The sequence below is a fragment of the Electrona antarctica genome (genome assembly GCF_951216825.1).
Source record: "Electrona antarctica genome assembly, chromosome: 7".
Taxonomy (NCBI): Eukaryota; Metazoa; Chordata; class Actinopteri; order Myctophiformes; family Myctophidae; genus Electrona; species Electrona antarctica.
Window position 1 is genome coordinate 49,809,069 of NC_136812.1, and position 16,098 is coordinate 49,825,166.

The 16,098-nt window shown below is 44.7% G+C and overlaps 1 protein-coding gene across 1 annotated transcript; it reads left to right on the plus strand.

The window, feature by feature from the left end:
- Positions 1-6,967: 6,967 nt before the first annotated feature.
- LOC306926304 (bromodomain adjacent to zinc finger domain protein 1A-like) lies at positions 6,968-12,445 on the plus strand (the record flags this gene model as incomplete). The annotated part of the gene is made up of 1 exon (XM_079505572.1): positions 6,968-12,445. The coding sequence occupies one exon, from the start codon at positions 6,968-6,970 to the stop codon at positions 12,443-12,445; it is 5,478 nt and encodes a 1,825-aa protein (XP_079361698.1).
- Positions 12,446-16,098: the final 3,653 nt, after the last annotated feature.

Consider the following 16,098-nt stretch of genomic DNA (forward strand, 5'->3'; position numbering starts at 1 on the left):
TTAATTGGTGGGATCTGTGTGGACCCCAGCCGGCCCGGGGACTCCGGTCCTTATGGGACGGCCAGACGAGACGGGGTTGCGACGGTATGTCTGCTAATCCACCTTTGTCCCCCTATACTGCCCCCCCCTCTCTCCTCCACACTCCCACCCTCATGTGTGAAGGAACCTGGGTGGGTCCCGAGGAAGAGAAATGGGAGGGGGGGGACAAAAAGGTTCAAGTGGAAGAGGGGGGTCCAATAATGCTGCGGCTGAAGTAATGCTGATGATATTATTATTTTGTATTGTTATAGAGCGTCGCAGTCCCGCCCCCGGAAAATAAATCCCCGTTCATTTTCCCCATAGACAAAGCCAACTCTTGTCGTGACAAATCATGACAATAAACACAATGTTTTGGGCCAAACAAAGAATTAGAAAGTAGAAAAAAACGGTTATGGTTGTTTTTTGTTGTTTTTCTCCTTTGTAATTATTTGTTTGGTCCAAAATATTGTGTTTGTTGTCATGATTTGTCACGACTCGAGTTGGCTTCGTACGACGCTTAAAAGGTCTTTAAATAAATACTTTTTGAAAAGTCTATGGGAAAAATGCATTGGGATTCATTTCCTGGGCCTGGCGTCGTCATGAAAGGGGGCGGGACTGCGACGCTCTATTACCGTGCGTTTTGACTTGATTGACAACATTATACAATTTATACCCTCTTATATTACGTAGCCTACAGTTATATTGTGTAACAAACAGATTGAATATTTAAATGTAGATTTTGATGCAGTCAGTCAGTATTTGACATGACAAGCCTGATAATGATCATAACGGCATTAACATGGACCTAGAAGATTCTCTGAGAAGTCTTTTGTATCAATTGACCTGCTGTGACCTTGCACATGCACCATGATTTGGATTCCATAAAACGTCCTATTTGGGATAGGGGTGTAGGAACCAAATGGACCCTTACAGATATGCACCTCTCAGAGTTATGGGGGTCTGTGGCCTAGTATGCATATCAAACTTAGGGGGTCCTTCAAATGAAAATGTTTCACGACACAACAGTGTTCATTTCGTCGACCTTTCAACTATGATGAAAGGTGTTCGGCGACTATCTTTGACAGTTTCCGCAACAAAAACTAAACTAAAATGTTAGGGAGGGACTAGTGGAGAAGAGACACTTTATTTTATGTTTGGTTGCACTTGGGCGTTGCGCTCTGTAAATAGAAAATCTACTGTTCGGAGGAGGGAAGCGCGGAGTGATATTTGTTACTGCACATATTGCTACGGGCTACGGGTGGCACCTGTCAGCAGGGAGTGTTGGGTGGGAGGAGTTGGACGAAGGATCTATGTCCTCCTGGTGGGGGCTCCTCACTGGCAGGGGAGTCAGTACGATACAATAGCTGTGGCAACACGGAAATGTGTGTGTGGGGAGGAATAACGATCCCAAATAAGCAACTACACTTCAGAAACAAGCCCTAAAAAACACAACCCACAACTAGCAGTAAGTAATTTCGGGAGCATGTTTCTTCGATGGGTAAAAACATCAAACTCTATAGTGCAATAACTAATAACGGATGGACATGCAAATTATATCTTCTATCTTAGTCGTGGAATTACCGCAGACAGGGTTGCCCTTTGTCTGCAATCCCATTTATTTTGGTAATGTAAATTCTAGCACTGCATATTACTCAAAATGAATGAATTACACTCAATATATGAGATGAAGCTTGATCTGCCCGTGAAGTTTAAACCTAAGTAGCATTACTCTGCTGTTTGGTGGTGATTCAATTAAATTAACAATAGCATTAGAAATGATATAATTTGGTAAATGTGCCAGGCCCTGAACTGAATTTCAAGAACACTGGAGCAATCTGTGTTGGTTGCTGTGAATTTAGGCGAAAAGAGCATATTCCACCAAAAGATTGGTGGAATAAAGTGGCTAACTGACCCTGTAAAATCACTTTGTGTATACATTGGGTACAAAGAACATTCAAGTGCAATAAACCAAGGGACATATGAGATGTCTAATAGAATTAGTCTGATATAGCTTTTAGGATCAAATACAGCACAGCTAAAGCATCCATGTCAATACATAATATACAGTTCCAGACATGATACTATCTGGCCTTTGATTTTCCCTCAACCTTTTAATGTAGTAACATTAGGCCCTACAGTAGCCTACATTTCCTTTTCGCATTGTTCCATTCTATAGCTACCGAGTATAGAACACAATAGAACACAATAATGAATCTTGTCAGTATTAAAGGTGGTGTAAGTGATATTTATTGTTAAAATGAGTGTTAAAAAGCTCCATATTCTGATAATAATTAGGATACCAATTTACAATGTAGGCATTTATTATCCAAAGTGACTTACAATTTGCATGGTAAAGAGAATCACATAAATAGTGCAGAGAGAACAGTGCGTCAAGAAACTCAGCTTACCTGGTAAACCTTGAACCTACACCATCTGTGTAATCAATATGCTATATAAATAGCATTATGTACATTTGAAACAATAGGATAATGAAACAAAGAATGAACGTAGCATCTGTTATCTACTGCATCTAAATCACATTATTTGTGGTATGAAAAGTGACCAAGACATGTCTGCATAGTATGGGTACTATGCCTCTCTTGGTCAATCGTTAGCAATCAAAAGAAAAGGTGACAAAGAAAGTACATGGAGAGTGCTAGGGGGGCGAGGTGGAATCAGAAGAGGTGCACGAGTCCTACGATTATGGTGGAGAACTGGAAGTGAGTCTGCAGTTCTGACTGCAATGGGGAGTTTGGGAGCCTAGGACGTGAAGAGCCTCGTCCAGGGTGTTTTAGGAAAGGCTTGTACAGCACTCCTGTGTCACCTGATCTAGTTAGTGAGAGGTGTTGTAGGGTTGGGTCCAGGCCTTAAAGGTATGGGGGTGCCATGCATTATATGACAACACGTTGCAGATGGTTGACGATGGTGGTAATGAAAAGGGAGTAAGTACATCAGGGGCAATGGGCTGGCAGACCATTCCGAGGAAGGTATATATCTGAGATATATTGTCACATTGTGACTCAGGAGATGTAGGACCCTATTGCAAAACGTGATATACGGTCTTCTCCAAAACAAAGGAACACGAGGAGAATACAATGAATGCTAGGGGGCCATAACTAGGACTGAACACTATAACAACAATCTGGCAGGGAACACAAGGGACTGAGGGTTTAAATAGACAGTGTTAACCAGACACAGGTGACACTCAAAGATAATCAACACGGGGATTGGCTGGGAGACTAACAGGACACAGGTGGATACAACTCATAATCACAGGGAGGTTAGACAAACAGTAACTAGGCAAAACAGGAAACACTAGGACACCACTACATAATAAAGTATACAACAGACAGATCATGACATATATAGGGGTAATAGAGATGATAGAGTAAGTAAGTAAGTAAGTAAGCAAGCAAGCAAGCAAGCAAGCAGGCAAGCAAGCAAGCAAGCAAGTAAGTAAGTAAGTAAGGTTTAAGGGTGGGCTAGTTTAGGTGGGAGAGATATATAGGGGGTAATAGAGAGATTGGAGGGAGAGCAGGCTGTAGAGAACACTATGTCCAATACATTACCAGCTCTATGAGTACGAGAAGGAGATAGGGAGAGGTCAGATGAAGACAGAAGAGACTTCTCCCATAGTAGTATGAGGGGGGTGCCAAGAGCCCAAGTGGACCTGAGGTGCAATAGGGATAGGGACGATAAAGCACAAGAATGGAAAGGGTCATGGTGTGTTATATAAACAGTATTGGATTCAAATGTAGAAAGAGAAAGATGAGAATGATTTGTGACAGGGTTCTACAACGACAACCTACCTCAAACCCTAACCTAACCAGAACCGCAAGCACAGAGCAGCGCATGTTCGCCAACGTTAACGCATGTTTTCGCATGTCGGACCAATGACTGGTCGGAAAAGCATACGGACCCCGTTGTATAGGGACCTGAGCGACCAGCTGGAGTATCAGTGTTATGTAATGCATGACCTGGAATCTGTCTACATAACAAATTAATTACATGTTTAGCCTTTGCATAAGCCTGCAAGGTCGACGAGGCTAGGGCAAGTGCTACGGGCTAAAGTGTAATCTGAAGAGATGAGTCTTCAGACTACGGCGGAAGATTGGGAGTGAGTCTGCACCCTGCAGTTCTAATTGCAATGGGGAGTTCATTCCATAGTTTGGGAGCCAGAAAGGAAAAGACTCTGGGACATGCCGAGTTTTAGTGAATGTTCTGCCTGCTTGCCAGTTTCAGAGACCTCCTTCCACACATATGGAAAGATAAGGTCAGAGTGACAAGGAAATGATCACCTAGGATGATAAGAGGAAAGAGTAGGACTAGTGGTGAAGCACATGTGAAGAAAATGTGAAAATAAAGTACAGGGAGAGTGAAGTGCTAGGGGGCGAGGTGGAATCAAAAGAGGTGCATGCATGCGTCCTACGATTACTGGGAGTGAGTCTGCAGTTCTGACTGCAATGGGGAGTTTGGGAGCCTAGGACGTGAAGTGCGTCGTCCAGGGTGTATGAGGGATGGCTTGTACAGCTTCCATGTATCACCTGCTCTAAGTTAGTGAGAGGGGTTGTTAGGGTGGGATCCAGGCCTTAAAGGTATGGGGGTACCATGCCTTTGGTAGTATGACAACACATTGCAGATGGTTGACGATGGTGGTAATGAAAAGGGAGTAAGTACGTCAGGGGCAATGGGCTGGCAGACCATTCCCTAGGAAGGAAGTGAGTCTAGAGAGAACAGGAGGTTGGAATCAGGGAAGGGGAGAGGATAGATAGAAGAGAGAGGATTAGGTAGAGTGGTGATGGTTTAAGGGTGGGTGGGTTCAGGTGGGAGAGCGAAGAGATTGAGAAGGTTAAGTTGTATCTAAGATATATTGTCACAGACAGTGCGACTCGGAGATGTAGGACCCAATTGCAAAACGGGATTTATTCTCCAAAACACAGGAACACAAGAGGAGAATACAATGAACACTAGGAGACCATAGGACCACTATAACAACCAAGATTTGTCAGGGAACACAAGGGACTGAGGGTTTAAATAGACAGTGTTAACCAGACACAGGTGACATTCAAAGACAAGCAACACAGCGATTGGCTGGGAGACTAACAGGACACGGGTGGATAAAACTAATAATCACAGGGAGCTTAGACGAGAGAGGTGACAGTAACTAGGCAAAACAGGAAAACACTAGGACACCACTACATAATAAAAGTATACAACAGACAGATCATGACATATATAGGGGTAATAGAGAGGATAGAGGGAGAGCAGGCTCTAGATATATATGGGTAAGTAAGTAAGTAAGTAAGTAAGTAAGTAAGTAAGGTTTAAGGGTGGGCGAGTTTAGGCGGAGAGAGATATATAGGGGGTAATAGAGAGATTAGAGGGAGAGCAGGCTCTATATGGGTAAGTAAGTAAGTAAGTAAGTAAGTAAGTAAGTAAGTAAGTAAGGTTTAAGGGTGGGCGAGTTTAAGTGGAGAGAGATATATAGGGGGTAATAGAGATATTAGAGGGAGAGCAGGCTCTAGGGAACACTATGTCCAATACATTACCAGCTCTATGAGTAAGAGAAGGAGATAGGGAGAGGTCAGATGAAGACAGAAGAGACTTCTCCCATAGTAGTATGAGGGGGTGCCAAGAGCCCAAGTGGACCTGAGGTGCAATAGAGCACAAGGATGGAATGGAAAGGAACATGCTGTGTTACAGTATATAAAGAGTATGGGATTCAAATGTGGAAAGAGAAAGATGAGAACGATTCGTGACAGAAATTCCACATGAGGGATATAAGTAAACCGCCTCAGCCTGAGCCCTGAGGGATGTGGGTGAAGTTGTATAGGGACCTGAGCCGACCAGCAGGAGTATCAGTGTTATGTAATGCATGACCTGGCATTTGTCTACATAACAAATTACATTAATAACATGTTTAGCCTTTGCATAAGCCTGCAAAGTCGACGAGGCTAGGGCAAGTGCTACGGGCTAAGGTGGAATCTGAAGAGATTCAGACTACGGCGGAAGATTGGGAGTGAGTCTGCACCCTGCAGTTCTAATTGCAATGGGGAGTTCATTCCATAGTTTGGGAGCCAGAAAGAAAAAGACATGTCGAGCGTTGTCCCGGATGTTTTAGTGAATGTTCTGCCTGGTTGCCAGTTTCAGAGACCTCCTTCCACACAGATGGAAAGATAAGGTCAGAGTGACAAGGAAATGATCACATAGGATAATAATAGGAAAGAGTAGGACTTGTGGTAAAGCACATCATAATAATAAAAGCAATAATATGATAATAAAAGATGATACCGTACAATCCCCAAGGAGGCAGGCGTTCTCTAAGTTGTCTCTTAAATGTATTTGGAGTACTGGGCCAGGATGACTGGGTATTTGGAGAGGATCTATGTAACTTTGGAGGGCACAATGCAGCCGACAACTCTCTAGATTGGTCACTTAATCGTCTGGGCTGTCACAGGGTCAGATCCAAAGCCCACATGGGTCTACTGAATGAAGCTTCCCACCCCACAACCACCCTTGGTCCAAATATGGTCAGTCCAAGGTAGCTGCAGACAATTCCACAACATTTTGTCTTCAAGAATCGTCAACAAACCGAAGCGTGATGTCACGGTCACTCAGTACTTTTTTTTCTCAAGGTCTGTGGATATAAAACTGGTGGGTGGATCACGGTGATGGCAGATGAATTCTTAATGTGTGACGTCAGCGCTCAATTCTAACACAGATCCCTCTTATAGATGGCTAGACTATATGACCAGAATCACTTGTGGCTTTGACAGTGGAATTCATCGTTGCTTGAGACTTTGACAGTAGAATTCTTTGGTACTTGAGACTTCAGTGAAATTCATCCTTACTTGAGACTTTAACAGTGGAATTCATTGTTACTTACCAAAGACTTGGACCTGGACAAGAAATAGCAAAAGGCCCAAAATATATAAAGAGACAGAGAGACATGCCTCTTCTTTACAGAAAACCATTCATGAGACAGAAACCTCCAGCTGATTACAGGCCGGATGAAGAAGTCTTCATCTGCAAGACAACTCATGAGATCTTCAGAACATATGATGAGTTTGCTGAGAGGACCATTCTGTGTAACAGTCTGGTGTGGAGCTGTTCTCTGACCAAGAAGCCCGGCCTGACGTACCAGGAGGCTGTGGACAGTGAGAGGCGGGCCAGACAGAACCTCCAGAGTTTCCCCTCTGCGCTGGTCCTTCCTCTGCTCCACCTGTCGTCGCTGACTCGACGGACCCATCTTGACGAGCTCTGTGAAGACGTGTACAACTTTGCCAAGAAGAGATACTTCCCCGGAGAGATCGTGGATGTCACCGGACACAATGGAGCGAAGTGTTTGTGCGAGATCTTGGAGGTTCAGTCCACGTCATCATGTTGTAACGGCCTGGCGTCATTGACAATGGTTGTCAATGGCAACGGTAAGCAATCGCCTGATGGAGACACCGTCGTCATTAGCAACAGAGATGAAAGTACACCTTGCCTACACGTCAACAAGAAGACAATGATGTTTCTGAGCCCTGCTGTGTTCAGGTACAAGGTGAAGCTTGTTAAGGCAGATGACAGCCCTCCGTTTGTCACGGAGGGCAAACAGATCAAGCGCAAGAAGAACCTCCGCCTGTCCAGGGAGGTACTGAAGCTGTTGTTAAAACAACACTGTGAGAAACACGGCGGAATCATGAGACTTAAGCCATCCACTGTGTCTAAATTTGGCCTATCAGACCAGACCTTCTCTCAGTTATTTCCTGACGAGCCGCTTCACTTCCCCTGCAGTTCCCAAGCCAAGGGACGCGGCCAACGCCTTGGGCTCAGCTCAGCTGGACCAGCGAAGAAGGACAATACAATGTCCTTTGCCAAGAAGAAGGAGAGCACAATGTCCTCTGCCAAGGAGCAGGACAGCACTATGTCCTCTGCCAAGAAGAGGGACAACACAATGTCCTCTGCCAAGAAGAGATATGACACAATAGCCTCTGCCAAGGAGAGGGAGCGCATGGAGTTGAGGGCGAAAATGATGTCCTTTGCCAACAACAAACACAAGGTGAATAGAGAGAAGGTGGACGTACAAGAGGCCAGGATGAGTGAGAAGGACATGGGAAAGGAGGAGCGTCAGAGGGAGGGATTAAAGAGGCGGTTTGAAGAGGAGAAACCGAGGAAGAACGAGGGAATGAAGAGGATGAAACTAGAGGAGATGGAACAAGAGAAGATGATGGAGAAGATTCCCTACGCCTACGAGAAACAGAGGAAAAAGGAGAAAAAGGAGAGAGTGAAGCTGGTAAGGGAGACGAAACAAGGCCAGTTGATTGAGTCCTATGCCAACAAGAAACAAAGGAAGGAGGAGAGAATAAAGCTGGTCAACAGGACGAAACAAAATATGTTGAAGAAGACAATGTCCTTGGCCAACGAGAAACCGAAGAAGAAGGAGAGAAAAGAGGAGCAGGAGCTAACAAAGCTGTTGAAGGTGTTGGAACGGAAGCAGTTGAAGGAGGAGAAGATGATGTCCTTGGCCAACGAGAAACAGAGGAAGGAGCAGGAAAGTATCCAGCTGGAGGACATGGAACGAAAGAGGTTGAAGAAGGAAGAAAAGGAGAGAAAAGAGGAGCAGGAGCTAACAAAGCTGTTGAAGGTGTTGGAACGGAAGCAGTTGAAGGAGGAGAAGATGATGTCCTTGGCCAAAGAGAAACAGAGGAAGGAGCAGGAAAGTATCAAGCTGGAGAAGGACATGGAACAAAAGAGGTTGATGGAGGGAAAAAAGGAGAGCAAAGAGGAGCTCGAGCTAATGAAGCTGTTAAAGGAGTTGGAACGGAAGCAGTTGAAGGAGGAGAAGATGATGTCCTTGGCCAACGAGAAACAGAGGAAGGAGCAGGAAAGTATCAAGCTGGAGAAGGACAAGAGGTTGATGGAGGAAAAAAAGGAGAGCAAAGAGGAGCTGGAGCTAATTAAGCTGTTAAAGGAGTTGGAACGGAAGCAGTTGAAGGAGGAGAAGATGATGTCCTTGGCCAACGAGAAACAGAGGAAGGAGCAGGAAAGAATCAAGCTGGAGGACATGGGACGAAAGAGGTTGATGGTGGAAGAAAAGGAGAGAAAAGAGGAGCAGGAGCTAATTAAGCTGTTAAAGGAGTTGGAACGGGATCAGTTGAAGGAGGAGAAGATGATGTCCTTGGCCAACGAGAAACAGAGGAAAAGGGAGGAGCAGGAAAGAATTAAGCTGGAGAAGGAGATTCAACAAAATAAGTTGAAAGAGGAGAGGTTGTTGTCCTTGGCCAATGAGAAACAGAGGAAAAAGGAGGAGCAGGAAAGACTCAAGCTGGAGAAGGAGATGGAACGAAAGAGGTTGAAGGAGGAGGAACAGGCAAGAAAAAAAGAGGAACAGGAGCTAATGAAGTTGGAGAAGAAGTTGGAACAGGAGAAGTTGAAGGCAGAGAAGATGATGTCCTTGGCCAACGAGAAACAGAGGAAAAAGGAGGAGCAGGAAATAATCAAGCTGGAGAAGGAGATGGAACGAAATAGGTTGAAGGAGGATGAAAAGGCGAGAAAGAAAGAGGAGCAGGAGCTAATGAAGTTGGAGAAGGAGATGGAACGAAATAAGTTAAAGGGGAACATGATGTCCAAAAACAATGTTAGGACAGAGAAAGAGGACCTGAAGGAGGACAAGGATCGTCAGAATGAGGAGTTAAGGATGAGGCTTGAAGAGGAGAAACAGAGGAAGAAGGAAGAGAAGGAGATGGAACGAGATAAGTTGAGAGAGGAGAAGAAGAGGCATGCAGAACAAATTAAGCTATGGAGCAAACCCAGAGAGGACATGGAGTGTGACGACCTCAAGGAGTTGCCGTGTCCAGTTCCCGTTCACACCAGAGTCCCAGCCGAGCTGTTTGGAGACGTTCTGATGGTTCTAGAGTTTCTGTGCACATTTGAAGAATTCTTCGACCTAAAAAAAGAGTTCCCTGATGGAATCTCACTGGAGGTTCTGGAGGAGGCGTTGGTGGGTTCGGACCCAGAAGGCCCTCTGTGGGAGTTGTTGTTCTTCTTTCTGTCTGCCATCTTCCAGGCTCAGACGGAGGAACTGGAGGATGCCCAGCCTGCAGAGCTGCAAGAGGCTCGTAAGAGTAAGCCCACCCATTCAGCCATCGGCACTGTCGCCTCTCTGGCTGCTGCCTGGTCTCAACTACACCAGGGTTGCAATATTAAAAAGTTGGAAATAAACAGTTATACTGTGTCCGAGATACTCCGTCTCCATATCCTGTCCTCTGGGGCTGACTGTGACCACGGCAACGCCTTGTTCCGTTGCTTGAAGCAGGGAGGATTTGTGTCGGCTGATGACCCATGTGTCGAACTCCGAATGGCTTATCCTGACCTCCTGGAACGACTAGCCCGTACTGTCGTGTATGACCTGACGCCAGGAGAGAAGTTAACCATCCTTCAGGCTTTGTGCGGGAAGCTGTTGACTTTGGTCAAGACTAGACACTTTATTGAAGAGAACACAGGCAAACAAAGAATTGCCAAACAGGAGCTGAGGGAAATCCGAGCGGAACAGCATCGAAGAGACCGAGAGGCTGCACAGAAACTGAGAGAACAAGCTGAGCTCAGAAAGAAAGAGCTGAAAGAAAAACTGAAAGAAGACGGAAACGGCAATGAGCATCCAGAGAGTCTTTCAGAACACAGCACTGAAGATGAGGATGAATACAACTCTAACCATAAGGCAGATGGTTCAGACCAGAAGGAGACACATCTGGCGGTCTCCTCCACCTCTGCACTCTTCAGCCTCACGGCTGAAGAGCTGGAGGAGGAACAGCGGAAGGTGAAAGAGCTGCAGGATCGTATCCAGAAGGCTTCCCGTCATACATCGCTCGTTCCCCTGGGCAGAGACAGACTCTACAGGCGATACTGGCTTTTCCCTTCCGCCTGTGCTCTGTTTGTGGAGGATGATTACTTTGGTCTGACCGAGGACATGCTGGGACCACACCCTGCATCTCCAGCACATGATGGACAGATGGAGGATGAAGGACAGCGGGACACACAGGTGGACACCCACAGCCCCACCTCCATCCCAGCCGGTGGCCTGCCAGTCACCCGCCCCAACCGGTGGGCCTTCTACAGCTCAGTGGAGGAGGTGAAGCAGCTGATGGAGGCGTTGAATCCTCGAGGTCACAGAGAGAACGGCCTCAAGGAGGCGCTACAACGTGAGAAAGACAGAATCACACCGACACTGAGCAATACTGCTGCTGACAGATACAATTACACGGCCAAAGCCCCAGAATCCCTTGCTCCGGCTGAGAGTTTCGTCGAGAGCCAACTCAGAGACATGCTGTTGGACATCGAGGGCAGAATCTACGAAGGGAATCTGGGAGTGCTGAAAGTAACGGAGAGAGAGACATGGAGATTGGCACTGGAGAGAGGACAGTGTGAACTGCCGGCTGCTGACGGCAGAAAGAACGGAGGGACGAACCGAGGAGAGGAGATGGAGGTGGACGACTCTCAGCCAGTGAGTAGTGCCGTCAGCTGCCTTCGCCATGCCCTGTTTCAGATAGAACAGGGAATCGAACGCAGGTTCCTCGAAGCTCCTCTGGGCGGTGAGAATTCCAAGAACGACAAGAAGAATGGTCACTACAGGAAGAAAAACGACAGTGACGGTGACAATGGTAGCAGTGCAAGTGGTAAGATGGTTTTGGAACGTTGGAGAGAATCCCTGCAATCCTGCTCCAGTCTTTCCCAAGTGTTTGTCCACCTGTCCACGTTGGAAAAGAGCATCATTTGGGCAAAGTCTCTGCTCAACACTCGCTGTAAGCTGTGCAGAAGGAAAGGAGACGCGGAGACCATGCTGCTGTGCGACGGATGCGACCGAGGACATCACCTGCAGTGTTTGAGACCCAGACTGAAGTCTGTCCCGGACGGAGACTGGTTCTGTCTGGATTGTCGTCCCAAGCAGCGCGCCGTCCGACCCGTGTCCTCCCGTAAGCGCTCCTCCACTGATGAGGAGGTGGCTGAAGACAATGAGGAGGAATCTGAGGAGGACGATGAATCTGATGAGGAATCTGAGGAGGAGGATGAATCGGAGGAGTCTGATGAGGGAGAATCGTCAGCTGAGGACGAGGAGCCAAAGAGCAGCAGGAAGAGGTCTGTCACAGTGAAGTTGCCCCTGTCCTCCAAGTTGGCCAAACGGGGACCTAAAGGTCAACAGGTGTCGTCCAGAAACGGCAGCTCTGCCCGAAAGAACTCTTCAGCTTCCAAGTCTTCAGCTTCCAAAAGGGCCAGGCCCGCCTCCGCCTCGTCGAAGCGGACCCCGGTGTCCAAGGGCAGACCGGCTCCCCGTGCTGGGGTTCGAACTGCCAGGACACCCACCTCCACACCGAGAGACTCCCGGAAGAAAGCAGCTACCGGCGGCTCTCTGTCTCGTAAGCCACCTTCCAAACGCTCCAGGATATAAACCCAATGCACCCGTCTTTTTCTTCCTAAAGCAGGCAAATATAGCAGTTGCCTGTCAAAGTGGCAACCCTACAGCCAGGTGTAAACAATACATGCACACACCCTGTACCCTACCGACTGATCCTATTTGATTGTGTGCACAAACAAAAATAAATAGTAAAAGTAAAACAAATTGTAAAAAGAAAAAGAGAAAAAAAAGAGAAAATAATCACTTTGTTGTATTTCAGATAATTATTTGTAGTAATTACATTATTTTGTATTTTATGTATTTATTGAAAATGCCTTGCACATGATAGATGCCCAACCTCTACCCCAGACAAATATAAAAGATATTTTTTTTTAATTGTGATATTCATATACAGGTCCATCTCAATGAATTAGAATATTGTGTAAAAGTTCATTTTCTTCCGTGATATAATTCAAAAAGTGAAACTTTCATATATTCTCAATTCATTGTACATACAGTGAAGTATTTAAAACTTTTTTGTTTTAATCTTGATGGTTATGGCGTACAGCTCATGAAAATCAAAAAACAAATGACGTTCCTTTTCAGGCAGCACTTGGCACCTGCCCACAGAGCCAAAACTACTAGTAACTGGTGTACTGACCATGGTATTACTGTGCTTAACTGACCAGCCAACTGGCCTGAACTGAACCCCACAGAGAATCTAGGTTGTATTGTCAAGAGGAAGGTAGGTGAGACATGAGACTCAACAATACAAATTAATTTAAGGCTGTTATCAAACAAACCTGGGCTTCCATAACACCTCAACAGTGCCACAGGCTGATCACCACCATGCCACGCCACATTGATGAAATTTGTTCAAAAGTAGCTCCAGAACAAGTATTGACTGCATACATTAATATACTTTTCAGATGGTCGACATTTTTATTGGTCTCGTAAAATATTCTAATTTGTTGATAGGATTTTTTAATTTTCATGAGCTGTACGCCATAATCATCAAGATTAAAAAAAAAAAAAAAGGTTTTAAATACCGGTACTTAACATTATGCACAATTCATTGAGAATACAATACACAAACTTACACTACGACTACAACCCACAAATGCATCCTCAGCCCATATCCATCCACCCATGCATCTATCCATCTATCCAACATCTCCTGGGGCGAGACGTTCCAAGGCCAGTTTGGCGATATCCCCCCATCTGGTCCTCGGTCTGCCCGTTGGTCTCCTTCCAGTGGGATGTGCAACCAGGACCTCCCCAAGGAGACACTCGGGAGGCATCCTTACTAGATGCCTGTCTAATGTCTAATCTATTTTTAAAGGTATTGTCCTAAAGGAGCCTGCACCACTTCCTCTGAAATAAACGTTTTTTTTGTTCTCTTTTCAGAGTGACAATTTAGTGGGAATCATCCCTCTCAACGCATTATCCAAAAAGTGGATGACAGACTCGGCTGATATTTGGTGAACAAGCATAATAGACCTTAATCATATATCATCTGTGTCTCCTACCTACAAACAGTATATACCGGTACTACAGTTGGTCACTGTAAATGTCTTAACGGATCTTCACATGGCAATTCTTTCAGACTTGGTATTAATTTAGTAGCCTAAACCTTTTCAACTTTATTTTGTAAGGACACCAGCCTGAGCATGGAAATCCAAGGTGAGATCTCACCAAGGATTTGTATATTAACATGTATTATTTCCGTAAAGTTAACACAAAAGCTGTACTGATCTCCATGTATGGGAATCAATTGCTGTATGGATCTCCATATAAGAGAATCCATTTCTGCATTGATCTGCATATAATATATGAGAATCCATTTCTGTGTTGATCTGCATATAAGAGAATCCATTTCTGTGTTGATCTGCATATAAGAGAATCCATTTCTGTGTTGATCTCCATATATCATTGCTGTTGGGAGGAAACCAGCTAAGTCCATTGACGTGATCACCCTTTAGGTCAATTGTTTAAAAAAAATATTGAACCAATGAAATGTAGTAAAAAGCACTTTGGACAAAACCTCTTAACTCCATTGGACCCTCAAACTGTCTGCTAAAGCAACTAACTCCACCACCTCTCCCCCTCTCATGGAAGTAATTGACAATACTGTATATAAAGTCACAACACCAACTTTGATGAGGCAGTATTGCAATGCTTTGTTACATTTTTACATTACATTTTTATTTAAAATTTCCTGAAAAATGAACATTTTGGAGTGGTTTCTTCCCGACAGCAGAGATATGAGAATCCATTTCTGTATTGATCTCCATTATGAGCATCCATTTCCGCATGCATCTCCATATATGAGAACCCATTGCTGCATTGCGGGTCTGGACAATTCTGGCTGATCTGACCGCGACTTCCAACTTGGCGCATCATCATAATTAATAATAATAGAGGAGGGTATGCACATTATGCATAAAGTGAGTGGCAAATGGAGTGGCAAAGTGAGTGACAAAGTGAGATTAATGTTTAATGTGACAGCCAAGCCCAGAGAGTCAGGGTTTTTTTTGCCACTCAGCAAGCGTAATATCCCAATCACGTTTTTTTGCTCCCGATCGGATCATTTGATTTCGAGTATCTACTCATACCGATTTTTTCCCGATCCGATATTTATATTTTTATAGAACACTTATGCCATATCACAATAGTACAATATCCAAAATCAAAGACAATATCCAGTCTAATATCATGATATGGATATACCGGTAATATTGATACTAGGGATGTCCCGATCGACTCAATGCTATGTGACACATACACGCATGGGCCAAACTAGGGGGACTATGGCCAAACTAGGGGTCAAACTATGGGGTTGTCATGATTCTGAATCCATTCCAAACATTAGTTTTGCACGAAAAACACTCCTTGGGCTTAAAAAGGCCATAGACGTCATCACAAATGTGATGAGGTCAGCACATTTGGGCACATTTGGGCAAGTGTCTATGGCCGTTTTTAGCCCAAGGAGTGTTTTTTGTGCAAAACAAATGCTTGGAATGGATTCAGAATGATGAAAACCCCCTAGATTGACACATCACATGCTATTTAAAGCATAATGAAATTTAGAACATTATGCCATATAGGCCTATTGGTTGTTGATGGTCCCCCAACTTTCAGCAGCTGTCAAAAATTCCCTTAGGGTGGTTGAATATAAACCAATGTGGGATATGTTAGTAGACACCTTTACAAACACATTGGTGAAGAACATTCTTGGTAAGAAATGTATTCCCAGATTTGACTGATAATACTGATAATATTCCCTGACTAATGTGCTGTTGTTGGACAGAAACCTCTTATTTCCATTATTCCAACTTTTTGTGTTTATCCGTGAATCGTGAATCAATGTGAACCAATACTTGATCACACTACTACTGGTGGCATACTGCCTTCCAAGTACTATGAAAATTGTATACCTCTTACAATAGGGATAAAATAGTGATACTTTACCACACAGTATAGTCTTGCGTTACCAGACTTGTTGCCTCTTGCAATTTCCAAATGCTTCCATCATACAGTCTGGAGCATCGGAAGAGCTGTCATGAGTAAAAGCGGAAGTGGAGCCTCCTCCCCGCTTCCATTTTGTCTTTACAGTCGCGCAAATTCATCCTAATATAAATAGAAATCATCTAAAGCATAATATAGCTTGATGCTTAGCAGAAAAGGAAATAAAACAAATAAAATGT